At 42.2% G+C, this 24133-nt stretch overlaps 1 protein-coding gene across 9 annotated transcripts in view; it reads right to left on the minus strand.

The window, feature by feature from the left end:
• The window catches only part of KIAA1217 (KIAA1217 ortholog), a 531225-nt gene that overhangs the window by 239770 nt on the left and 267322 nt on the right, over nt 1–24133 (minus strand). For 8 of the 9 annotated variants that reach the window (XM_075062285.1, XM_075062284.1, XM_075062283.1 and 5 more), the window contains exon 2: nt 13923–14206. In XM_075062285.1, coding sequence (XP_074918386.1) covers nt 13923–14206 — 284 coding nt within the window. Of the gene's footprint in view, nt 1–8513; nt 8617–13922; nt 14207–24133 lie in introns of those variants that run through there. The other variant, XM_032775666.2, reaches the window with a different exon arrangement.

A 24133-nucleotide genomic window follows, 5' to 3' on the forward strand; every position in this document is an offset into this window, starting at 1 on the left:
GTCAGGTAGAGGGGAGCCAGAGGAGAGGAAGTGTGTGTGAGGAGCTGAGAGTGAGAGGGTGTCCTGCTGGAGGACTAAGGAGTACAAGCATTATCAGACACCAGGAGGAAGGTCCTGTGGTGAGGATAAAGAAGGTGTTTGGAGGAGGCCTTGGGGAAGTAGCCCAGGGAGGTGTAGCTATCACACAGCTGTTACAAGAGGCACTATAGACAGCTGCAAATCCATAGGGCCCTGGGCTGGAACCCGGAGTAGAGGGCGGGCCCACGTTCCCCCCCAAACCTCCCAACTCCTGATCAGACACAGAAGGAGTTGATCCAGACTGTGGGGGAGATCAAGATCACTGAGGTGAGCAAAGTTGCCAATAAGCGCAGGACTCACCAAGGTAGAGGAGGAACTTTGTCACAATTGTTAGACTTTACACACCAGCACCAGCACGTCCACAAAATAGCTGTGAGCTGGAAGGATATTCTGGTTATTCGTCAGCAGGAAGTACATGAAGAAGCCACAGAATTTCAGTCAAGTCATCATTTCTTTCAAATACTGAGCTTCAACCATTTTATTATCAGCACCTAGATACTATGGTGACTGACATGTTACAAGTATGATAGATAGATACCTCCTTCACCTAATAAATCTAAGCAGGGGTATAGTCTTCTGAGTAGCGGTCCTCAGGCTTTAAGTGGTAGACAAGAGTCTACTGGAACCTCATGATGTCTCTCCAGGAGAATAAGTCCAGTACTAGATTCAATAGACTAGACTGTGGAAACAGCCTTCACACTAGTGAGTGTAGCCTCCCCAGGAAATGTTACAGAGAACGCCCCGTACACACACCCCTGTTCACATAAATTGTTTACATTTGTCTGGTGACATCTTAGGTGTCCAGGGATCATGAAGATCAGGAAAACGGAGCAAGAAACCCCAGCTGAGCCTTTCTGTCCCGCTACTGTTGTTGCTTTCAGATGTTCCTCAAGAAAGTCTCTGCTATTCCTAGAGGATGGCTCCAATGCCAGGAGCTTCTCCTCTGCTTGGGCTGGAAAGAATGCCTGGTGCCCTGGAAGAAGACCCTTTGCAGGAGGGTGCATCCTTACTAGGCTTGGCCTGCAATGTGGGCAGGGAGCCTCAGCAGGGCTTTTTCCTTGTCCCATTGCTTATGGCCATTGCCTTTGCGTGATGTGGACAGCTCACTACCCGACTCATTTCTAGAGCTGATCAAAATATTTGTCAGGAAGTGTATTTTTATTTTAGGCATCAAACGGCTTTTCAAGTATGTGGAACTTTTTGTAAGTTTTTTTTTATTATTATTCAAAATTTTCCAGTATTTTACCAAAACAAAACATTTGTTGCTATTCAAATTGATAATTGTATTATTTTCTTGTCCCTCTAGACTTCTCTTATTTTCCTCTTTTCTAGTCACGAAATGAGAGGGAAGGAAGGGACTTCCAAAAGTGAAATATTTTCATTTTGATTGGAATTAAAGAGAATCAGAATGAGAAGTTATATTCTGAACTGAATCAAAATGAAAAAAATCACTTTTTTTACAAAAATACTGTGAAAAATTAAAAAAAAACCAAAAATTTCCGTTTCCTTTTAAATTTTTTGCAGGAATTAACTGCCATAATTGACCTGCTCTACTCATTTCCCATATAATAGACAACCAAACAGCCATCAAATGCACAGCAATAACTTTCATCATTACCAACTTAGGCTATATTTGAGCTAGCAGGGAAGAGATTAAAAGCCATAAAAAGAGATTATGCCCATCACCGACGAGCTAGAGCCCCAACACGTGCTTCCAGACTTGCCTCTTCTGACTTGTTTTCCCTCAACAGTCCTGTGCTACTCTCAGTTACTTTCCTTTCGCACACTCTTTTGTGGCTCACTCCATGGGCTTGTCTACATGGTCAGTTAGTGTGAGGCAAGCTGGGGTGTAAAGTTACAACACTCTAGCCAGATGTGCACTAAGTCACCATGAGAAGGATGCTACTATCCACTAGAAATTCTGTAGTGCACTTTGACCTACTGCTGTTGCAAACGGCAGCAGGGTAGTGTGCTGTACATTCACAACCTAGCTGGCTGTGCAGTAAGTGTTCATGTGGACAAGCCCCATGTTTAAATGCTACCAAGTGGAATGAAGTAATGTTTTAAGTAAGAAGCTAGGGTGAACAGAGGAAATATTTTCCCTTTTATTAAATCACTACATACCACTTGCAGCACAGGTGCCATACCCTAGAGGTTTTGATTATTTAATCAAAATATGAACACAAAGAATGAGAGAGGGAGGGGAGAATAGGCTAGTAATTTCCAATTTTAAAGAATCAGGTCTCATGGTACTGATAAACACATACAAATTATATCTAACATAACAGAAGGAATCTTGAATGTTCAGGGATAAGAAACTAGCTAGGAGACAGAAAGCAAAGAGACAAAAGGTTCGCAGTGGGGTGCTTCAAGGTTCTGTACTAGGTCCCATGTGGTTTAATATCTGTATTAATTATCTGGAAACAGGGTGAACAGGAAAGCAAAATGTGTAGGTGACAAAGTTAATGTGGTTAGCTATGATCAGAGAGGACTCTGAGGAACTTCAGAGACACCTAAACAACCTACGTGAATGGGCAACAAAATTGCAAAAGAAATTCAGCATAGATAAATGCACAGTTATGAACATTTGACAGAAATATTTAAATTACTTATACACCTTGCAGGGTTCTAAATTAACTGTTTCAAGTCAAGAAAGGAACCTGGGCTTACTGTAAATAGCTCAATACAGACTTCTGCTCAATGTACAGTTGCAGTCCTAAAGACTAACAAGATGTTAGGATGCATGAAAGACAGGACAGAGAATACTACAAAAACTATTATTATGTCCGTATATAAATTAGTGGTGCGGCCTCATCAGGAACACTGTGTGCAGTACTTGTCACCCAATCTCTAAAAGGATATTGCAGAGCTAGAGGGGTTTCTGAGAAGAGCAACAAGAATGATCAACAGTGGGAAAAATGCTCCTATGAAGAGAGATGATTGGGATAGTTTACTTTAGAAAGGAGATGCATAATGGGGGACAAAATAGAAGTATATAAAATAATGAGTGATATAGAGAAGGTAGATCAAGAACTTCTGTTCTCTCTGTCTCATAGCACAAGAACAAGGGGACACTCAAATTAAAATGTGAGAAATTCAAAACTATTAAAGGGAATACTTTTATACTCAACATATAATAATACTACAGAACTTGCTGCCATAGGAAGTTGTTGGAGTCAAGAACTGAACAAGATTAAAAAAGGAACTGGACATTTATATATGAACCAAGAAAATCCAGAGTTGTCAATGAACAGTGATACATTTTTGGAAGAGAGATTAAATTTTATGACTTCGGGGTTTAAGCCAGTTTCTACCTATGAGAGATAAGAATAACTAATGTGGGGGAGATTATTCTATCTGCCTACTCTGGTGTTCTCATGGCTTCCTCTGAAGCACCTGGTACTAGCCACTGTCACATACAGAACTTTTTAAAGAATTCTTGAACACAAGAATTGCCATATTGGATCTAATCCAAGATCCATGGGCTAAATGGATCTTGGATTAGATCCAATATGGCAATTCTTGTGTTCAAGAATTCTTTAAAAGGTTGTTTAAAAGAAACCCCCAAACCTTGAAGACTCAGTAGCAGTATATTAGCCAGCCAGTGAAAACATTTCAAAACTACAGTTAACTAATGTGTGTTTGCTCAGTGATTACTAGGAGAATAGGTTGTTGGTGACTGAATGGGGTCCCTGAGGTCTTTCATGAGGGAGACCACACAAAATGCAGAGGTATGGAAGGTACTTGCCCAATGGTGCAAACAAACGGTATCACTACCTCCCCTCAAAGAGCACCCACATCAAAGCACAATAACCTTGTTTGTTTGGTGTGCTAAGATGCAAAAACTCGCTTCATTTCCAATTGTATTGGTGCAATCAATCAAGCCGTGCTCTTAAATCTGAGAGAGCAAATGCCAGAACACACAGTACTGGAGAGGCTACGATTGCCCCAGTGGGTGATGAATGCAATGTTTAACAATAGTGTTGTTTCAACTAGCGTATTCATGAGAAGAGAAAGGAAACTGAAAATGCTCTTTCGTAAGAGATTTGCTTGAGTTGTTTACTTTCGTGGTCCTAAACACAGCTCTAAAAAGGTTTTTTACATCACAGGGATTAGGGTAAAATTGAGCTAGCTGCTCTGGTGAGTCCAACTCAACCTGCCTTTGTTTAGAAAAACAAATGAAAAATGTTGTTATACAATAATGGTCAGAAGATGTGTGAGGTATGTTTACTTTGCTAATGACTGACACGAATACATGTCCCACTCCCATGTGATCATATGAGAAGAGCATTAAGAAGAAGTCCCCAGTGTAAGGCTAATGGGACTACTCATGTTCAAGTTAAGCACATGCATAAGTGTTTGCAGGATCAGAATCAAAAATACAGTCAGTGGTCCTAATCAGTAAAGACATTACCTTTTCCTATAGAGTCAACTTTCTACCTACTAGCTCAAAAAGGTTTTGTATCCCATGCGTTCCAATTTAATTTAAAGGGGGTTCTCTACTTTTCCCCATATTAAAAGCTGTCCAGTGTTGGCTGCCATGTTCTAGATCAGTGGTTCTCAACCTTTTTCATTTGCAGACCCCTAAAAATCACTTGTCTGAATATACAGTTGAATTCTCTTTAGACAGTTTTCAGTCTAAGAGTTTCTCAGACGCCTTAGACATAATCCACAGACTTCTGGGGGTCCACAGACCACAGGTTGAGAACTGCCATTCTAGACAGCCCATCTATGCTCAGTCTTCCCCACTCTTCCAAATTAGTTTGTTCCTGAGTATGTTTTGCTGGCCTTGTGGAACCCACATACCTCCTGGATGTGGTGTTCTGCCCCATATAGTGGCACCGAGACCACTTCGAGAGAGATTGAGATTAATGAGTTTGCTCTACAGCCTTATCCACCAGCCAGTTGGCTTTCAGCTCATGTGGTAGAAGCTCATGCTTTACACTCCACAGGTTCCCAGTTTGATCCCGGTGACCTGGGTCTGTCAGCATTACACTTGCTCAGAGAATTCTGTTTTAAGTAGTGGTATGAACAAGAAAACATCTCAAAAAACCAAGTGGCAACTGAATTTATCCAAATGGAGCATTTAGAGGTAGAGGTCTTCCTCATCATGTCCCCAAACTTACAGTACCCTAGTTTACACAAGGACCCCCAGGAATTGTTATACTGGAAAAGACCAATGGCCCACCTACTCCAGTATCCTGTCTCACAGGAAGGTACAAGGAAACCCATAATGAACAACTATGGCATTTTCTGCCAGCAGGGGAATTCCTCCACAGTTAGATATGTCCTCAATCAGTTTTACTGGGCCCAAGGTGACTGCCTGCTACTAAGTAATCTAACATGCATTCCAGGGCCAATTCAGGCAATTCAATTAAATCTCTCTCTCTCTCTCCCTCTCCCAGGTAAAGAACAAGAGTTTTTTTAAAAAGGTTCATTGCAAATGCAAACATCAAACAACTTCCTTTTAAATAGTTGAGACTGCCTGTTGAACAGGTAGCTCCTACTGAAGTTGAATGATTCTAGCATAAAAGTCCTTCCTGTTATAGCTGTTTTTATTCTTTCCAGGGCTACTTCTTGTTTGCAATACAAACCTAAAGAGAAATTAAACTGTTTTTCAGTATGATTTACTTTGAGGGGAAATAGCTTTATTAATACTTTTTGCTGCTTTAAAAAAAGAACAGTCACTTTATCACTTTCAACTGATAAATACAAATGCAGAAACCACACGGTGTAAATATTATATGGCAGAAGCTATTTCTACGTCAGTTAAACTCCACATATACCACTCATGCTTTTATTGCTAATAGTTTAACATGTTATACAGCAGTGTACATTTGCTCACTACCTCAGTCTCTTACTTTTACAGCATGAGTGAAATTAAAACACTTTCCACTTCTGCATCATACTCGACATTTTAACCCATCGAATCCACTTCACGACACAAATGAAATAATGCTTTGTTCATATTAATGATTTGTACACATGAGACAAAGGGAGACGTGCAGAAGCAGCATGGATTCCCTCTTTTCTCCTGAAATGAGTGGAAGCTCCCTCCACAAGTTTGTGGCTCTGCGAGTTCACAGGGTCATGCAGAGGCCAGAAGGGGTAGGACTGACTGATCTCTGTATTATCCCTTTGAGTGTGTGGAAATGTACTATTCAACATAATGCTGCTCCTGTCAAAAGTATATGAGTGGAAACAAGCTTGGTGCTTTGAAAAGTGCTCCACACCTTGGAAAGTGCTCCACATCTCAAGGTGGTGTAAGGAGGCTGGCACTGGTGGACATCTCATGACAGCCAAGCCTCCAGTGTCTACACTGCATTGTAGACCCAGGTCTGTGGAACCCAGGCTTATGGACTTGGTACTTACTAACCTGCACTTCAGCATCCACATCACACTGTAAACCTGGGCTTACAATTGCTGGACCCAGATCTCACAGATGTGCTAACACATCTATACTGCACTACACAGACCTTTTGACTTGAGTCTGTGACCTGAGCTGCATCCACACTGCAAAATGACAGTCATTGGTCTCCAGTCACAGCAGGACTCAGGCTCTAGCCCGTCCTCCCCTCTCCCCTGGCCTTGCCCAGTTCTAGGACTCCAGTCCTGAGTGCCTGCTGACCCAAGTCAGATTGATTTCTGTGTGGACAGAAGGGGGACTTCGGCTCAAATCTGAGACAGACCCCAGGCTTAGTGTGCAGTGTAGACATACCCTAAAAGGGATCAGACTGTCAGACTTCCTTACCACAGTATGTACTCCATGCTGGGCAAGCCTGAAAAGACCAAAAGTGTGCAACTATAACTAAGATATAAATTAGTAGGCTTTTTTTGGTTAAACAAAAAATAATAATCAGCTAAACCAAAATCAGTCATAGATCAGACAAAAGGGTGGGGGGCTGCTTAGAAAATGCAGCAGTTATATACATCCCAATTAAAAACGTTTATTCTCAACAGCCACAATATTTACGTTATAATCAAATGCTGCTTTTCTACTTATCGGTTCAGACCAAAAATCTATTTACATAGCATGAGCAGCACTGAATAATTTTTTTCCATACCCCTTCCACATCATTAACCAGCATCAGTATAATTAATTCAAATATACTATTTCATTTGACACATTGTTCAAGAGTACATATTTTAATATTAAAAACCTAACACCAGACGTTAAAAAATGTGTAGGCTGCAAATTAATTCAATAATTTCCCATTAATAACTATTTCTAAAGATTTTACTGAACGAAAACAAAACAGACGTATAATGAACTAATGCATATAAATATAAATGCAGTTAAAGATATTTCGTCATTTTTTACTCCTCTCAGACTCATTTCTACTTACTTTGGTAATCAATACTTGTTAACAGCAAGTTTATTTTAACTTGTATGGTCAAGTAATGCAGAACGTCAACTGTTCTTATACACTGGTTTTTCAACTGGAATTAGATAAAGTGTTTAAAACATTGTACAGCCTGCTCATTTGCTAAATCCTACTAAGGGTTTACATTGAACTGATCAAGTTTCTATCCTGAGTTTACATTTCACAGGTGCTTTTAGACTGAACCTATGATCTTTCTGGTTTCAAATATCTATGCTTGGACACTAATTACCCAAACCCCACCCTTCCCTATCTTTAAGCTAACCTTGTAGATGTAAGGCTGCTTCAAGTAATTTTATCACAGCAGCGTTAATGAGGGAACCATCCCCTGATTATAACTGTTTACTTGGTGTAACTTGCTAATTGATGTAAACACAAAAGGGGTTACAGCTAAACACAAAGAGATTTTATTCTCTCTTAAATGTAGAAAATCCAACACACTGATTTTATCCTCAAAACCATAGAGATAAAGTAGAGTTTACTTGTGCTGTTGGATTTCCCGCCCCCCAAACACTGTTGTCGACTTCCTACCAGATCTGCATTTATCCAAGACCAGCCTTTTTTTTAAATCACTCTCATAAATTCTGTTGCAATATCAGTGCATATATTTATACAAAGTACTTCACTGACTGATTCTATAATCTACTAAAATAAATGCTTCTGCATTTTGCAGATTTGAAATGCTGGAATAAATGTAGTTATAATTTTAAATGTCTTGTTTTAGCAGTTAAGAGAGAGACATCTGGCAATAATCTACAAACAACTACAGTGTCTCAGTTCTTGGTTTCTCCTCCAAAACACTACCTACAACATTTTTGCAGCATTATTCATATAATCAGCATAATGCATTACATTGCCTTTCAAATTATTTAGAATTCTCAGTTCATTCAAAAAAGAGCTTGTTTTAAGAAAAGAAAAGAGAATATGCCATGCCAGAAAGCTCAGTTTATTGATTCAGATCTGCTGCCAAGAGGAACAATGCAGTAAAGCAGACTTCGGCATTTCAAAAATGTTTTTACAAAAAGTGCAAAGGGCAAAAAGAGTTATATTTACCTAAACCTAGAATTCCACAGGTGAGGCAGGAGATAAATTATGGAATCCTTTAGTCCCAAAAGTTTTAGTTTAGAATGAATTCTGTTATAATCCTTTACGGTTGTCAGGTAAAATGCCCTCCATGTCTCTGCCGTGTTTTCTTTTGCCCTTTTGCAGCAAAACTCTGTCATTTGCATAAAACCTACTTCTAGCCTATAAGAGTTTTTGAACAACCACATGTTAAATTAGCTGTCCTGACATGCTCTTGCAAGCATGACATCATAAATCTCCATAGTTACCTTAACCCCACCTGCCTGCATGCAAAAGTTACCTGTCAGGTTGAGACCTACTACTTTGCTTCAACTGTACATTTTTTTTTTTTAAAAGAAGCAACCCCATTCTGTAGTTATTCTGGATTTCACACCAATAGAGTTTTTTTAGATTAATAGAAATCTAACTTCATCTGCAAATGGATTAAATTGTTCTTCAGAAAACACTAACTGAAATGGTAGGCATTGCTATCTGCCCCTCCCTGTCTAACAATGTACGTGATTAGTTAAAGAAAAATCCTACAGTGCCACGTGTCTCAGATTGTACTCTAAAGTTACACGAGAAATTCAGCTTTTGAAAAGATTCGATTGATATGGCTTCTACAGGTTCATTTTCTCTCTCTCTCTTTAAAAAACTCTTTACTGATATAACTTGTAAAACAGGTTCACCTCAGGGATTTTTTTCCCTCCTCTCCTTTGAAAGAAGTTTAGCATTGTTAACCTTTTAACTGCAAATACTTTTTGAGTCTCAGAGCCATTTTCCTTGTTCATATACTTTTTCCTGGTCCCTATTAACCACAGTCACTCCGCCCAAAGCAGGCAGCATGTAACCCCAGAGCTGGAGAAGGTACTTTCCTTTCTTTTCCTTTCCAATCTTGTTGTGGACCTTTTTAGTCCCTCACTCTCGTGAGCATGGAATATGGTCCTCACAGAGGCATGATACATGCAGGTATTACAGAGTTTCCACGATACCTCTCTGCTCTGTTAGTATACATAAATCCTGAGCTGCAACAAACTCTGGCTACTGTACTATTCTTATAAAAGTAGTATCTAGCTCTTACATGGCTAACCATGCAACCAATTAGAATGAAACCACTCACTGTTATTTGTTATTTCGATTACAGCAGAGCCCAGCGGCCCTTGTGCTAGGCACTGTACGAAAAAAGACAGGCAACCCGTCTTGGTGAGCTTTCTGTTTCAAGACAAGTCACAACAAATGAGACTGGAAATGGGACAATAAGAGAGAAAGGAATACATAGCTACAAAAACTAATTATGTGCACAGTTGGGAGTTTCAAGTAATTAAAAATTATAAGATACAAATGAACAATATATCAGCAACTCCTCTAGCTTTTTACTTAGCGATTTTCAGGTGGTATTTTCCTGTAGACATTATGGAAGAATTGAGGAGCAATTTACAAAAGCAGGGCAGTGGCTTTAACAACTGCTTCAGAGAGGGCTTTCTATGCATAAAGCCAGCATGGAAGAAAGCATTAAGACACTGTGGAAAAGGTAGATGGTCAGCCAAGGCTGGTATCATTCACATAGTTGAGGGAACAAAATGACATGATAATCAAAACTCATTTTCACCTCCATAGTTTCACCATAAACTAGAGGCCAAATTCTCTGTTGTACACATCTGCTGGCTACAGCAAAGAGTGAGAGAGAAGGTCCAGAAGAGAGCCAATTAAAGCCTCTTGATTATCTGGCCAGTTCCATGTTGGTCATGGCCCTGGTAGAAATTAGAGCAAACTAGAAGCTGCTCCAAATTCTGCCATCTGATAATGGTCCCCAACAGACCATCTACCAACTGAGAACATCTGGAGTGTAATATAGCCTAACCATACCACTTTGACATTGGGGTTGCCAGGGATGTGGTGGTACAGTATCTGGCTAAGACTGCAAGGGACTCCCACACACACTGGAGTGCAAAAGGAGTGAAGTGGGATCATGTAAACATTCAAAGTCTTCATAGGTGTAATAACCCATTATGGTATTTTGTATATATAATCTATATGTGTGTATATAGTACTTAGCTCTTATATAGCATGTGTGTGCATATGTGTATGTACCTTATATACACACACAGTACACACACATATTTTATAATTATAATATATACACACATACATAAAGGCAAAATTGCATTACAACCTTCACCACTGAGCTGCTAACGTATTTTCATTACATGCACGTGTGCACACACACAAATGGTAAGGCATAAGAATTATCTCTGGATTGGTATCAGAGGGGTAGCCATGTTAGTCTGGATCTGTAAAAGCACTCTGGATTGTGTGTCTGAGATTATAACAGACTATTCTGACATATTTATATTAAAAAGTCCCTTACTATCAAATAGATACTTATTTTTGCATGTTTTAATGTGGTTCTTTGTTTGGTTTATGGACGTTTAAAAAAACAAATGATGAATGGATGAGATCTCCATTCCTGAAAGCCCAAAAGAAACATGGCCTGATCCTTTGATAGTAATTTCAAGATAATTTTGTTTTAAAGTTTACACTCATTACAGAGAGTACATATGTCTAATCATCAAAAAAATAGAAACAGGCTATATTCACATTGATTTCATCCCCAATAAATTATCAAGTATGACACATTTTAAACAAACAGCAAGAATGGTTACTGCATTCCTTCTGTAATTTATTGGCTTCAGAGACAGATCAAGTTACAAATTGTGTAGGATGTCAGGCTGTGTAGGCTGTTCAAACCTAGGTTTGCAGTGTCTGCACCACTGGAACTAAATATTTACATAACTCAAAAAGATCTTATCTTGGGTCCCCCTCCCCCTCTATTAATTTGTACACTATCTTTATCTACCACCCAGCACATTCCACACAACCATGAAAGTTCATGAAAGAGATAAAAAGTATAATCACTGACAAAAATCCAAGACTTTCAAAGGAAGGAAGAGGCCTGTATAAAAACAGGGCATAAATCATACCAGTTAGTGCTCAGGACATAGAGCAATCTGAGCTCATTTTCTTTTCTTTTACCAACAATTTTATTTTGAAGCACTGGAAGTCTATGATCCTAGGCTTCTTGGAATAGATGGGGGAGGGGGAAAGAGAGAGAGAGAGAGAGAGAGAGATTTTCAACACAATGTTCTGACCTAAGGGAAGGCCTCCAAAACAGTAGGATTTCGAAAATGCTGAGCAAGAATCTCAGAAACATTAATATCCTAAGCTAATAAAGAAGAGGTGGCTTATACAATAAGTACCTTCGTCATCACAGGCACACAACATGAGGAACCTTTGAGGAAGAGGTATTCACAGGTGTGAAATAAGAAATACCTCTATATAAAACATGGACAAACATATGAATCCATAGAAAGTCCAATCACAAGGACTACAGATATGTTGCTTAATTACTTTGATTTTTACTCTCAATTTGCTGGTAGTTAGTGCTGGAAAACCTACAAACCCTAAGAAAAAAACCTTTAAAAAAAGGTGGCCTCCCATCATTTGTTAGACTGAGCACATTGGACAAAATGTTTTTTTTTTTGAACAGGAGAACCTTTTCTCCGGGTTTGCTAGCCTCTGAATTTTTCAGCTTACTTGGCATTTAACAACTTGTGCCATAAAACAGGATTGTTGTTTGTTGTTTTTTAAATCCAGGTAGTGAAAAATTAATTATAGAACGAAATGTTTGTAAATAAATCTGACAGAAAAATAAAGTTGAATGCTGTACTTGGCAACAGAGCACATCATTATGTCCTGAACACTTTCATTAACTACATTCTCTGTGTTCAAATGTCAGCATGGCAATATTTTCATAATACATCAAGACATCACATCTTCCGTGGGCCCAAAATCTGCTTCCCTCTGCTGAAAAGCCACTCCACGCAGCCAAGAAACAAAGCAGCATGAGGCACATTTCTTAGAGACCAGTACCTGCCATCAAGATAGTTTGGAGAATGCAGATTCTTAAAGGATGAGTCCACTCCATTTGTGTTAGTGGATTCAAAAGAAGAAAAGACAGCAAATAAATGGGTAACAGCCATAGGTGCTGGAACAGGGGTGCTGCCACACCCCCTCGCTTGAAGTGTTTTCCATCATTTACAGGGTTTACAGTTTGGTTCAAAGGCTCTCAACACCCCCACTATAAAAATTGTTCCAGCGCCCATGGTAACAGCTCCAACTGAGGTAAACCTACACTGTGTACAAATGTTTTCTTTTCTGCTAAGCTTGGCTTCCCAGGCTGAAAATGTAGCTAAAGCTAACAGCTGGTCCCATATTTTTAGGTAAGATGGTTAGCTGTCACCTGAAGCAGTGAGACTATTCTGGTTTCATTTTTGTCCTACCAGACTCTAGTATATAAACGCTTCAGAAAACTTTTACCATATATACTCATTCATAAGCTGAATTTTTTTAGTAAAAAAGGGAAGCACCAGAGAAGAAGGTCAGCTTATGAACGGATATAGAGAGGGAGAGGTGGGACAAACCCCCTCCCCCCAATAGAAGGAGCAAGGAGAGGTAGCACAGCCAGCAGAGCCAGAAGGGAAGAGGCCAGAGTCTCTCCACTCTGGCCACGCTGCTCTCCCCTCAGCCTTCAAAGCAGCTGCAGCCCTGCTGCTCAGCCCTGCCCCCAAGAGCAGGCTGTGGCCACGCCACCTGGCCCACCGGAGCTCACTGCGGCTGTGCTGCCCGGCCCATCCTGCTGGAACATGCTGCTGCCACACTGCCCAGTCTGGCCCACCGGAGCAGGTTGCAGCCGCGCTGCCCAGCCTGCCGGAGCAGCTCCAGCCAGGCCAGAGACATCCTCCCCTGGCCCTCCCCAGCTAAGTGTGGGGGTCCTGGGCTAGGGGTGGGGTCATGTGGGGGTTGGTCACTGGGGTTACTCCTCTGACTTCCAGCTTCTTCTCCCCCCTCAAAAAAATTTTCCCCACCAGTTGCTGTCCCGGCTTGTCAGGGTAAGCAGGTGGCACGCCGGGACACTTTGTTTACTTAGGTTTACCTCCGTGCCTGTGGACGCTTGAGGTAAACAAACCATCTTGGCCCACCAGCAGCTTATTCTCATGGCCCAGGAGCCAAAGGTTGCTGACCACTGAATTATAGGGTTGGCTTATGAACGGGTCATAAAATTTTTCCATTTTTACTTATCCATCTTGGGGGAGTCGGCTTATAAATGAACCGACTTATGGTGGAATATATACGGTTCACTGAATGGCACAAAAATGGCATCAAACAGTCATACTCTTCCCATTTAAAAAAAATCTAAAAACAAAACAAAGCCCATCCAATTACATTTGTTTAGGGTTTGCTACGTTCCTATTTTTTCTAACCATTTAACACTGAATTTTATAAAAGTTAGATATACTTTTTTTTGTAAACAAAAAACAATAAATTACTTTGTTTTCATACCTGATCTCTCAGCCTTTCTTGGTGTCCCATTATTGCTGTAGCATGATGGGGATATTTCTGTTTCAGATGCTCCAGAAAAGCCTCTCTCTTTCTGTCCATTTCTGATGTCTGCATTCCCAGTATTTCTTTGGAACTGCGAGGTCCACCTACAGTATGTCTGCGAGGGATGTTGCGGGTAGGCTTTGGATTGGAAGTATTATTGTTTCCAGTTGCAAGGAGTTCTTTAGATTGAAGACTTTCTGCATCGTCTAATGATGTCACATGCAAATTTTTTTTCCCTTGGTCTGAAAAAAAAATAGAGTATTATAAGAACATAACCGCAATAGTCACATTTATAAGGAAAAAATATAGCGAGGTCAATTAAAAAAATATAGTAGTACACAATATCCTGTTCTACACCACTGATGGGAGAATGACGTGTTATTAAGCTTTAATAAAATACACAGACAGAATTGTTTATACCAGCTGTATTATACAGTACTTAATGCCTCACAGAGAACTGAACATCATTTAAGAAAGATGTCCCTTTATACCATCTTCACTATTATCTGAAGTAAAAAGAAGATATGGCAAAGCCTTTACTCCCTAACTTTTAAAATCTACAGGATGCTTTCCACAAGAAGAAACAGTTTTCTGCAATATGTTCCAGTACATTTAATGAGCCTGTAACTAGTCTCCTTAGGGATAGCTACTGATAAAATTCCTTTGACAAAGCAGATTTCAAATCCTTAATCTTTTCAAAGTATGATTTCCACATGCTCTGAAATGCCTATAAAATAGTAAGAGAAGCACTTGGGTTTTGTTTCTGTTTTCTGACTGTAGCCAGGTTTTAAATTTCATGGATCTCGCTTGGATTTTATACCTCTTTGAGACAGCAGATTGGAAAATACAGCATCACTTTTTCAATAAACCACTCCTCGCGAAATAAAATAAAAGCAAGTTTTATGTGACAGAAAAGAGGAAAGAAGTCAGATAAACTTTACAACTTTAAAGTCTTCTTTAAGACCAATGGCCATGGACACTTTTGTAAAAAGATAGCTAGACATAGAGGGTATGTTAGTGCTAGCTTATCTGAAGGTAACATGAACCCTCTGGTGCCTGAAGAAGTGTCGGTTGGAGGTTTGTTACCTAATACCTATGAAAAATCCCCTTCTCTTTTGTCAGCAAAGGGGAATAACAAACAGCAGCATTGAAAAGGCCTCCTAAGTCCATTTTGTAGCCTTACTCACCCTTGTTATGCACCCTAGAATGTCCTTATTAACATTAACTCTTTATAGACTTTAAATGTTCATCCCTTTAAATTTCTTGCTTCATTTATCTCTATATACTGCTATTTCACTAAAAGCTCTTTATCCTCACAGCACCCCCAGTGGCTCTCTTTGGGGGGAGGGATGGCTCAGTGGTTTGAGCATTGGCCTGCTAAACCCAGGGTTGTGAGTTTAATCCTTGAGGGGGCCACTTAGGGATCTGGGGCAAAAATCAGTACTTGATCCTGCTACTGAAGGCAGGGGGCTCGACTTGATGACCTTTCAAGGTTCCTTCCAGTTCTAGAAGATTGGTATATCTCCAATTATTATTGGGATTTGTTTTTTTTTTTTTATCTCAAAACACATCCCTTTGCATGTTACTATATTTTGGGAATCGATACATTCTCCCAACTTTCACAGATTCATCAATATTAAGGACAGAAGCAACTATTAGATCAACTAATTGGACCTTATGTTTTATGGCCTCCTGTACACAGGTGACTCAGTTGCTCCTGATACCATTCCCACTTGTCTGTCAAGTCCACCATTTAGGTCCTTATTATGCAGTAAGATACACATTGGTGGACCCCCATTGATTTCACCTTAGATTGCATGTTCTTCAGAGGAAAGGACTTTTCTGTGAGCTATCTAGCACAGTGGTTCTCAGCCAGGGGCATGTGTACTCCTGGGGGTACTCAGAGGTCTTCCAGGGGGTACATCAATTCACTCAACTAGATATTTGCCTAATTTTTACAACAGGCTACATAAAAAGAACTAACAAAGTCAGTACAAACTAAAACTTCATACAGGCAAAATGAGAAAGGAAGCAACGTTTCTGTAATAGTGTGGCTGTGACACTTGTATTTTTATGTCTGATTTTGTAAGCAAGTAGTTTTTAAGTGAGGTGAAACTTGGGGATATGCAAGAAAAATCAGTCTCCTGAAAGGGGTACAGTATTCTGGAAAAGTTGAGAAAAATGGTTACTTACATCTCAAAGAACAACAGTTATAAAAGGTGTTGCTCAGAATATCAGGGTTGGAAGGGACCTCATCTAGTCCAACCCTCTGCTCAAAGCAAGACCAATCCCCAGACAGATTTTTGCCCCAGATCCCTAAATGGCCCCTTCAAGGATTGAGCTCACAGCCCTGGGTTTAGCAAGCCAGTGCTCAAACCACTGAGCTATCCCTTCCCCACCCCAGGTCTATTTCAAGTAGGTGTGTGTGCACTGCGTGCACTTGTTGGTAGATTTTTCCCCTAGCAGTACCCATCGGGTCAGCTGTGGAACCCCCTGGAGTCCCGCCTTCATGGCAATGTATACAGGTTGCTGCTGACCCGCTGCCTCCTCAGTTCCTTCTTGCCAGAATACTCTGGCAAAGGGGAGGTGGGTGGGTCCTGGAATGGACATGAGCAACACATCCTTGAAGAACAACAGTTATGAAAGGCAAGTAACCATTTTTCCTTCAAGTCCTTGCTCATGTCGATTCCAAATTGGTGACTCCCAAGCAATTGCCAGGAGGAGGGGCTGGAGTTCACCCAGTCGCAGACTGCAGCACCGCCAAATGCTGCATTGTCTCTAGCCTGCTGAGTAATGGCGTAGTTGACGTAAAGGTGTGGATTGATGACCATGTTGCTGCCCTGCAGATGTCCTGAATGGGGAGCTGTGTCAGGAATGCCACTGAGGATGCCTGCATCCTTGTGGGGTGCGCTGTCAAGGCTGGGCAGGTATCTTTGCTAGGTTGAAGCATGTCCTGATACATGCCGTGTTCCATGATTCTTTGGGAGGACACTGGGAGCCCCCTCATCCACTTAGCAATTGCAATGAAGAGCTCTGTCGACTTTCAAAATGGCTTCATCCTTTCAATGTAAAAAGCTAACACTCATCTGACATCCAGGGAATGGAGCACCTGTTCCTGGTTTAACTAGAATGTGGCCTTAGGGAAGATCACTGGAAGAAAATGTTCTGATTCATGTGGAATTGCAAAACTACCTTGGGGAGGAAGGCCAGATGCGGCAGCAACTGTACCTTGTCCTTATAAAAAGCAGTATAAGGGGGCTTGGACGTCAAGGTCTTGAGCTCAGACACCCTCCTGGCAGAAGTTATGGCCACTAGGAATGCCACTTTCCAGGAAAGACAGAGGAGCAAGTATGTTGCTAGGGGCTCAAAAGGAGGGTCCCATCAGCCTTGAGAGCACCAGGTTGAGATCCCATGGGGTGACTGGCTGTCTTATCAGAGGGTACAGGCTATGTAGTCCAGTAGTTCTCAGACTGTAGGTCGGGACCCCAAAGTGGGTCATTAACCTGTTTTAATGAGGTCACCAGTGCTGGTGTTAGAATTGCTGGGACCCGGGGCCAAAGCACAAGTTCCACCGCCTGGGGCTAAAGCCCAAGGGCTTCATGCCTGGGCGGCGGGGTCAGGCTTCATCTTCAGCCCTGGGCAGATGGGCTCAGGTTACAGTTCCCCTGTCTGGGGCTGAAGCCCTTGGGGTTTGGCTTTGGTAGTAATTTCTGTTGTCTGAAGGAGGTTGCAATGCAATGAAGTTTGAGAACCCCTAATCTAGTCCTTTGAGGAAGCAGCCAATCATGGGATTAGCGAATACTGACCAGCCAGCAGAACTGGGATGAAAAGCCAAGATGGTGGCCAGGTGCAACTTCATTGACGACACTGCCAGGCCTTGCTGTTTCAGGTACAGTAATAGTTCAGAATGAAAGGAATCAATGACTGTAATGGCAGAGTGTCTCTTTGCAGAGACCAGATTGAGAATCTCTTCCACTTAACCAGATAAGCAGCTCAAGTAGATGATTTCCTGCTGCCAAGGAGAACCTCCCTAACAGAGTCTGAACATGCAAGTTCCAAAGGGATTTGCCATGTAGTTTCCATGCTGTGAGGTGCAGAGTCTCTAGATTGGGATGCTGGAGGCAGCCGTTATTCTGCATGATCAAGTCTAAGACCAGGGGCAGTATTATAGGTGTTCCACCAACAGGTCTAGACACATGGTGAACTAGTGTTAACATGGCCATGCTGGCGCTATCAAGACCATTGATGCTCCCTCTCTTCAGACCTTCAGCAGATCATTGTGTACAAGCGAGAAGGGTGAGAATGGATACAGCAGGTGCCCCTTCCAGAGGAGAAGAAAGGCATCTGCAAGTGAGCCCAGGCTGTGATTCACGAAGAACAGAACTGCTGACACTTCCTGTTGAGCCATGTTGCAAACAAGTCTATCTGGGGAAATCCCCACCTCTGGAAGATGCTCATTATGACATCTGGGCGGAGGGACCACTCATCATTGTGAAAGGACCTGCTGAGATGATTGGCCAGTTCATTCGGAGAGCCCGGAAGGTGCCAATGCCTGCAGATGTATGGAGTGGACAATGCAGAAGTCCCACAGCTTGAGGGCTTCCTGGCACAGGGGAGAGGAGTGAGCACCTCCCTGTTTGTTTATACAGAACATCGCTGTTGTATTATCTGTCAATACTGATACACATATGCCCTGCAGATGGGTTTGAAATGTCTGACAATCCAAGCGAACCGCACATAGCTCCCTGACTTTGATGTGCAGTGATAGTTCTGCCTGGGACCATAGACCTTGAGTCCCGATTCTTCCCAAGTGCACCCCCAACCCATTGCCAATGTGTCCGTTACTAGAGACAGGGCACTCCTGCACATACTGCTTGCAGGTCTAGTCATCACCTGAGGGACTCGATAACTGGAGGATGAATGGGACCAACTTGTCTAGGCAGTGTCAGTTTGGCCTGTACATCAAGGCTAACCAAGCCTGAAGGGGACGGAACCACAGCCTGGTGTGCTGTACTACATATGTAAAGGCGGCCATATGGCCGAGCAGCTTCAGGCAATTTTGCACTGTAGTGGTGAGGTATCGCCTGAGTTCCTCTATGATGGTGCCCAAGGAGAGAAAGCGAGTTTCCGGAACGAATGCCCTGGCTTGACCAGAGTATAGGAGAGCTCTGCTGAACTCTATCCTCTGAGTAGGGGATTAGGGTTGACTTCACCATGTTCAATATCAGGCTGAGCCTGTGGAATGTTGTCTGAACTAGACTCACATGGGCCTCCACTTGGGCCCTGGACTCGCCTTTGATTAGCTAGTCGTCAAGGTACGCGAATATTTGCATCCGCCATTTCCATAGCAAGGATGCCATGACCGACATGAACTTGCTGAACACTTGAGGGGCTGCTGGGAGGCCGAAGGGGAGAACCGTAAACCGATAGTGAGTGCTGACCACAAAGTGGAGGAACCAGCTGTGGGACGGGACTATGCACATGTGAAAATACGCGCCCTTCAAGTCAATGGTGTCGTACCAGTCCCCCGGATCCAGGGAGGGGACAATGGAAGCCAGGCAGACCATGCTGAACTTTATCTTCTTCATTAATCTGTTGAGATTTTGCAGGACTAAAATAGATCTGAGCCCACCCTTGGCCTTCAGAATTAGGAAATACTTGGAACAGAACCCCCTGCCCCTGAACTCTAGAGGGACCTCCTCTACTGCCCCGAGCAGTAGCAGCGATTGCACCTGAGAAGAGTCCCTATTATAGTAGAGATAGGCCTGAAATAAAAGCCCAAATCCAAATGTCACCAAACTTAGAGATAGCAGCCAAATTCACACTTCTCAGTGACACACTGAACCTAAATCTTAAACCCAAAAAGCTTCACATCCATCCCCATACTCTTGAGTGTCCCTAGCTTCTGTTTGCCAGAAGCTGGGAGTGAATGACAGATAGATCACGATGATAGCCTGTTCCATTCATTCCCTCTGACACATTTGAAATTAGCCACTGTCAGAAGACAGGATACTGGGCTAAAATGACCACTGGAATGAACCAGCACAGCTGTTCTTGTGTTCTTATATTCCAAACCCTGGAGAAGTTTAGATCTACATCCAAATTCAAACTTTCTAATAAAGAGAAACACTACATAAAAGTTACAGAAGGATGACTTGGTGCAGACTCAGAACATCATACTCCTTCATAGTGATACGTTGTTTTTTTTTACCTGTCTCGCATACCTCTTGGTGACTGGCAATACACTTCTCACGTAGGAGGCCCTAGAGTTCAAAGCTAGAGTTTCATACTAAATTTGCCTCCTTAACATGTTCCTTTAAATATGCAAAAAAAACCCAAAACCCACAATCAATGCAATTTTTAAATCTTTAGCTGACTTTGAGCAAGTCAGCATTCCTAAAAGTGTCTCCAACATCAGAATATCAGAGCTGCAGCCACATATGTTGAGGTCTATTGGACAACGCAAATTTTCCATGTGTAACTTAATTACAAAAACTCCCAACCTCAATAACTTTGTGATGATGCTTTTTCAAAACTCAGGGAGAAATCCTACCACCAGATACACTGAGATTTGTGTGAAAGAAGTGGTAAAAATGAGTATTTTGTTTGCAACAAAGAAATGTGGCTCTTCCAAATGCATCAGTGTTCAAAAGGTTTCTGTAGGCTGTGCACCCACATGAATTAATCTCCAGTGAGAGAGATAATCCGGCATTTTTAATCCATCACACACCAAATATAGATATTATATTTCTGAACTTGTTGAAATGGAAGTGCCAGGCAAAAAGACGTTCTGTATTTCTAGTTGAACAGGGGCCATCTCAAATGTCTGAGTATTAGGCATTAGCATGGCTACGTATATACCCCTCACACACAAACCCCCTAATGTAAGGGTCACAATAGTAGCTGTGAGCACTTCCTTGAGGATACAATACAGGCGTTGTCTACATTTGCTGTGGAATTTAGGGTATGTGTAGCTACATGCCACATTGAAAAGCAGGCTGCGTTCACATTTGTCACTGTGGTGTGTAGATCACAGGCCCTGGTTCTCATGGGGAACTTCGATCATCCTGATATCTGCTGGGAGAGCAACACAGCGATGCACAGACAATCCAGGAGGTTTTTGGAAAGTGTAGGAGACAATTTCCTGGTGCAAGTGCTGGAGGAACCAACTAGAGGCAGACCTCTTCTTGACCTGCTGCTCACAGATAGGGAAGAATTAGTAGGGGAAGCAAAAGTGGATGGGAACTTGGGAGGCAGTGACCATGAGATGGTCGAGTTCAGGATCCTGACAAAAGGAAGAAAGGAGACTAGCGGAATACGGACCCCAGACTTCAAAAAAGCAGACTTTGACTCCCTCAGAGAATTGATGGTCAGGATCCCCTGGGAGAGTAACATGAAGGGGAAAGGAGTCCAGGAGAGCTAGCTGTATTTTAAAGAATCCTTATTGAGGTTGCAGAAACAAACCATCCCAATGTGTAGAAAGAACAGTAAATATGGCATGTGAGCAGCTTGGCTTAACAGTGAAATCCTTGCTGATCTTAAACACAAAAAAGAAGCTTACAAGAAGTGGAAGGTTGGACAAATGAACAGGGAGGAGTATAAAAATATTGCTCAGGCATGCAGGAGTGAAATCAGGAAGGCCAAATCACACTTGGAGTTGCAGCTAGCAAGAGATGTTAAGAGTAACAAGAAGGGTTTCTTCAGGTGTATTTGCAACAATAAGAAAGTCAAGGAAAGGGTGGGCCCCTTACTGAATGAGGGAGGCAACCTAGTGACAGAGATTGTGGAAAAAGCTAATGCACTCAATGCTTTTTTTTGCCTCTGTATTCATGAACAAGGTCAGCTCCCAGACTACTGCACTGGGCAGCACAGTATGGGGAGAAGATGACCAGCCCTCTGTGGAGAAAGAAGTGGTTTGAGACTATTTAGAAAAGCTGGATTAGCACAAGTCCATGGGGCTGGATGCGCTGCATCCAAAGGTGATAAAGGAGTTAGCAGATGTGATTGTAGAGCCATTGGCCATTATCTTTGAAAACACATGGCGATCGAGGGAGGTCCCATATGACTGGAAAAAGGCTAATGTAGTGCCCATCTTTAAAAAAGGGAAGGAGGAGGATCCGGTGAAGTACAGGTCAGTCAGCCTCACCTCTGTCCCTAGAAAAATCATGGAGCAAGTCCTCAAGGAATCAATTCTGATGTACTTAGAGGAGAGGAAAGTGATCAGGAACAGTCAGCATGGATTCACCAAGGGCAAGTTATGCCTGACTAACCTAATTGCCTTCTATGATGAGATAACTGGGTCTGTGGATGAGGGGAAAGCGTGCTATTCTTGACTTTAGCAAAGCTTAGAGATTAAATTTTATGACTTCGGGACAGTATTCTTGCCAGCAAGCATAAAGAAGTATGGGCTGGATGAATGGACTATAAGGTGGATAGAAAGCTGGCTAGATCGTCAGGCTCAACGGGTAGTGATCAATGGCTCGATGTCTAGTTGGCAGCCGGTATCAAGCAGAGTGCCCCAAGGGTCAGTCCTTGGGCCAGTTTTTGTTCAATATCTTCATTAATGATCTGGAGGATGGCATGGATTGCACCCTCAGCAAGTTTGCAGATGACACTAAATGGGAGGAGTGGTAGATATGCTGGAGAGTAGGATAGATACAGAGGGACCTAGACAAATTAGAGGATTGGCCAAAAAGAAATCTGATGAGGTTCAACAAGGACAAGTGCAGAGTCCTGCACTTAGGATGAAGAATCCCATGCACTGCTTACAGACTAGAGGACCGCAGATGGCTAGGCAGCAGTTCTGCAGAAAAGAACCTAGGGGTTACAGTGGACGAGAAGCTGGATATGAGTCAACAGTGTGCCCCCTTGTTGCCAAGAAGGCTAACAGCATTTTGGGCTGTATAAGTAGGGGCAATGCCAGCAGATCAAGGGATGTGATCATTCCCCTCTATTCGGCATTGATGAGGCCTCATCTGGAGTACTGTGTCCAGTTTTGGGCCTCACACTACAAGAAGAATGTGGAAAAATTGGAATGGGTCCAGCAGAGGGCAGCAAAAATGATAGGGGAGCACAAGACTTATGAGTAGAAGCTGAGGGAACTGGGATTGTTTAGTCTGCAGAAGAGAAGAACGAGGGGGGATTTGATAGCTACTTTCAACTACGTGAAAGGGGATTCCAAAGAGGATGGATCTAGACTGTTCTCAGTGGTACCAGATGGCAGAACAAGGACTAATGGTGTCAATTACAGTGGGGGAGGTTTAGGTTGATATTAGGAAAAAGCTTTTTCACTAGGAGGGTGGTGAAGCACTGGAATGGGTTACCTAGGGAGGGGGTGGAATCTCCTTCCTTAGAGCTTTTTACAGTCAGGCTTGATGAAGCCCTGGCTGGGATGAATTAGTTGAGGATTGGTCCTGCTTTGAGCAGGAGGTTGGACTAGATGACCTCCTGAGGTCCCTTCCAACCCTGATATTCTATGAAAGCTCTGGCAGCAGGAAAAGGCTTCAGTAGTGGGGAGTGCCGGAGCCTTTACCTGTTGTCTCTCTCATGCCAGAGCCTTTCCTTGCTTACAGAGTCTTTTGTTGCAGTGAGGAAAGGCTCTGGCTGCAGGGAGACAGTGAGAGACTAAACAGAAGTACAGACATGGGACGCACTGCTTGGGCATGTAGAGAGCTGTGCATGGTGCTCACCCTAGGGTTCAGGCATGTAGGGCATTCTACTCACCTAAGCTGTACCTCACTGTCTACGCTGTTATTTATACCCATGCTACCTGGGTGTGCAGTGTCTGTACTCTACACAACTGCCATAAGTGTAGATATACCTTAACCTGTATAACACAAAACACAACAGAAAGTTCATTAAATTTGTAATCCTGCTTCTACATCTCATGCAAAACCTATCCATGCTCTTCACTTGAGTTCTTAGAGATATCTAAAGATTAATCTGTCAGTATGAAGAGACTCAGAAACACCAAAGTGTTTTACCATTATTTGTTATATATGGAAACTTCAAGAAGGAACCAAAATGCATGGTGCTATGTTAGCCTTTTCTAGCACTACATGTGAGAGAAAAACACTCAATTCCTAAAATTATCCAAAATGTAACAGTTTTTCCCCACACATTAATGAAAGGAAACAAATGCAAACTAACTGTTACCTTTGTCATGTGTA

Source organism: Chelonoidis abingdonii, chromosome 2, assembly GCF_003597395.2.
Source record: "Chelonoidis abingdonii isolate Lonesome George chromosome 2, CheloAbing_2.0, whole genome shotgun sequence".
Taxonomy (NCBI): Eukaryota; Metazoa; Chordata; order Testudines; family Testudinidae; genus Chelonoidis; species Chelonoidis abingdonii.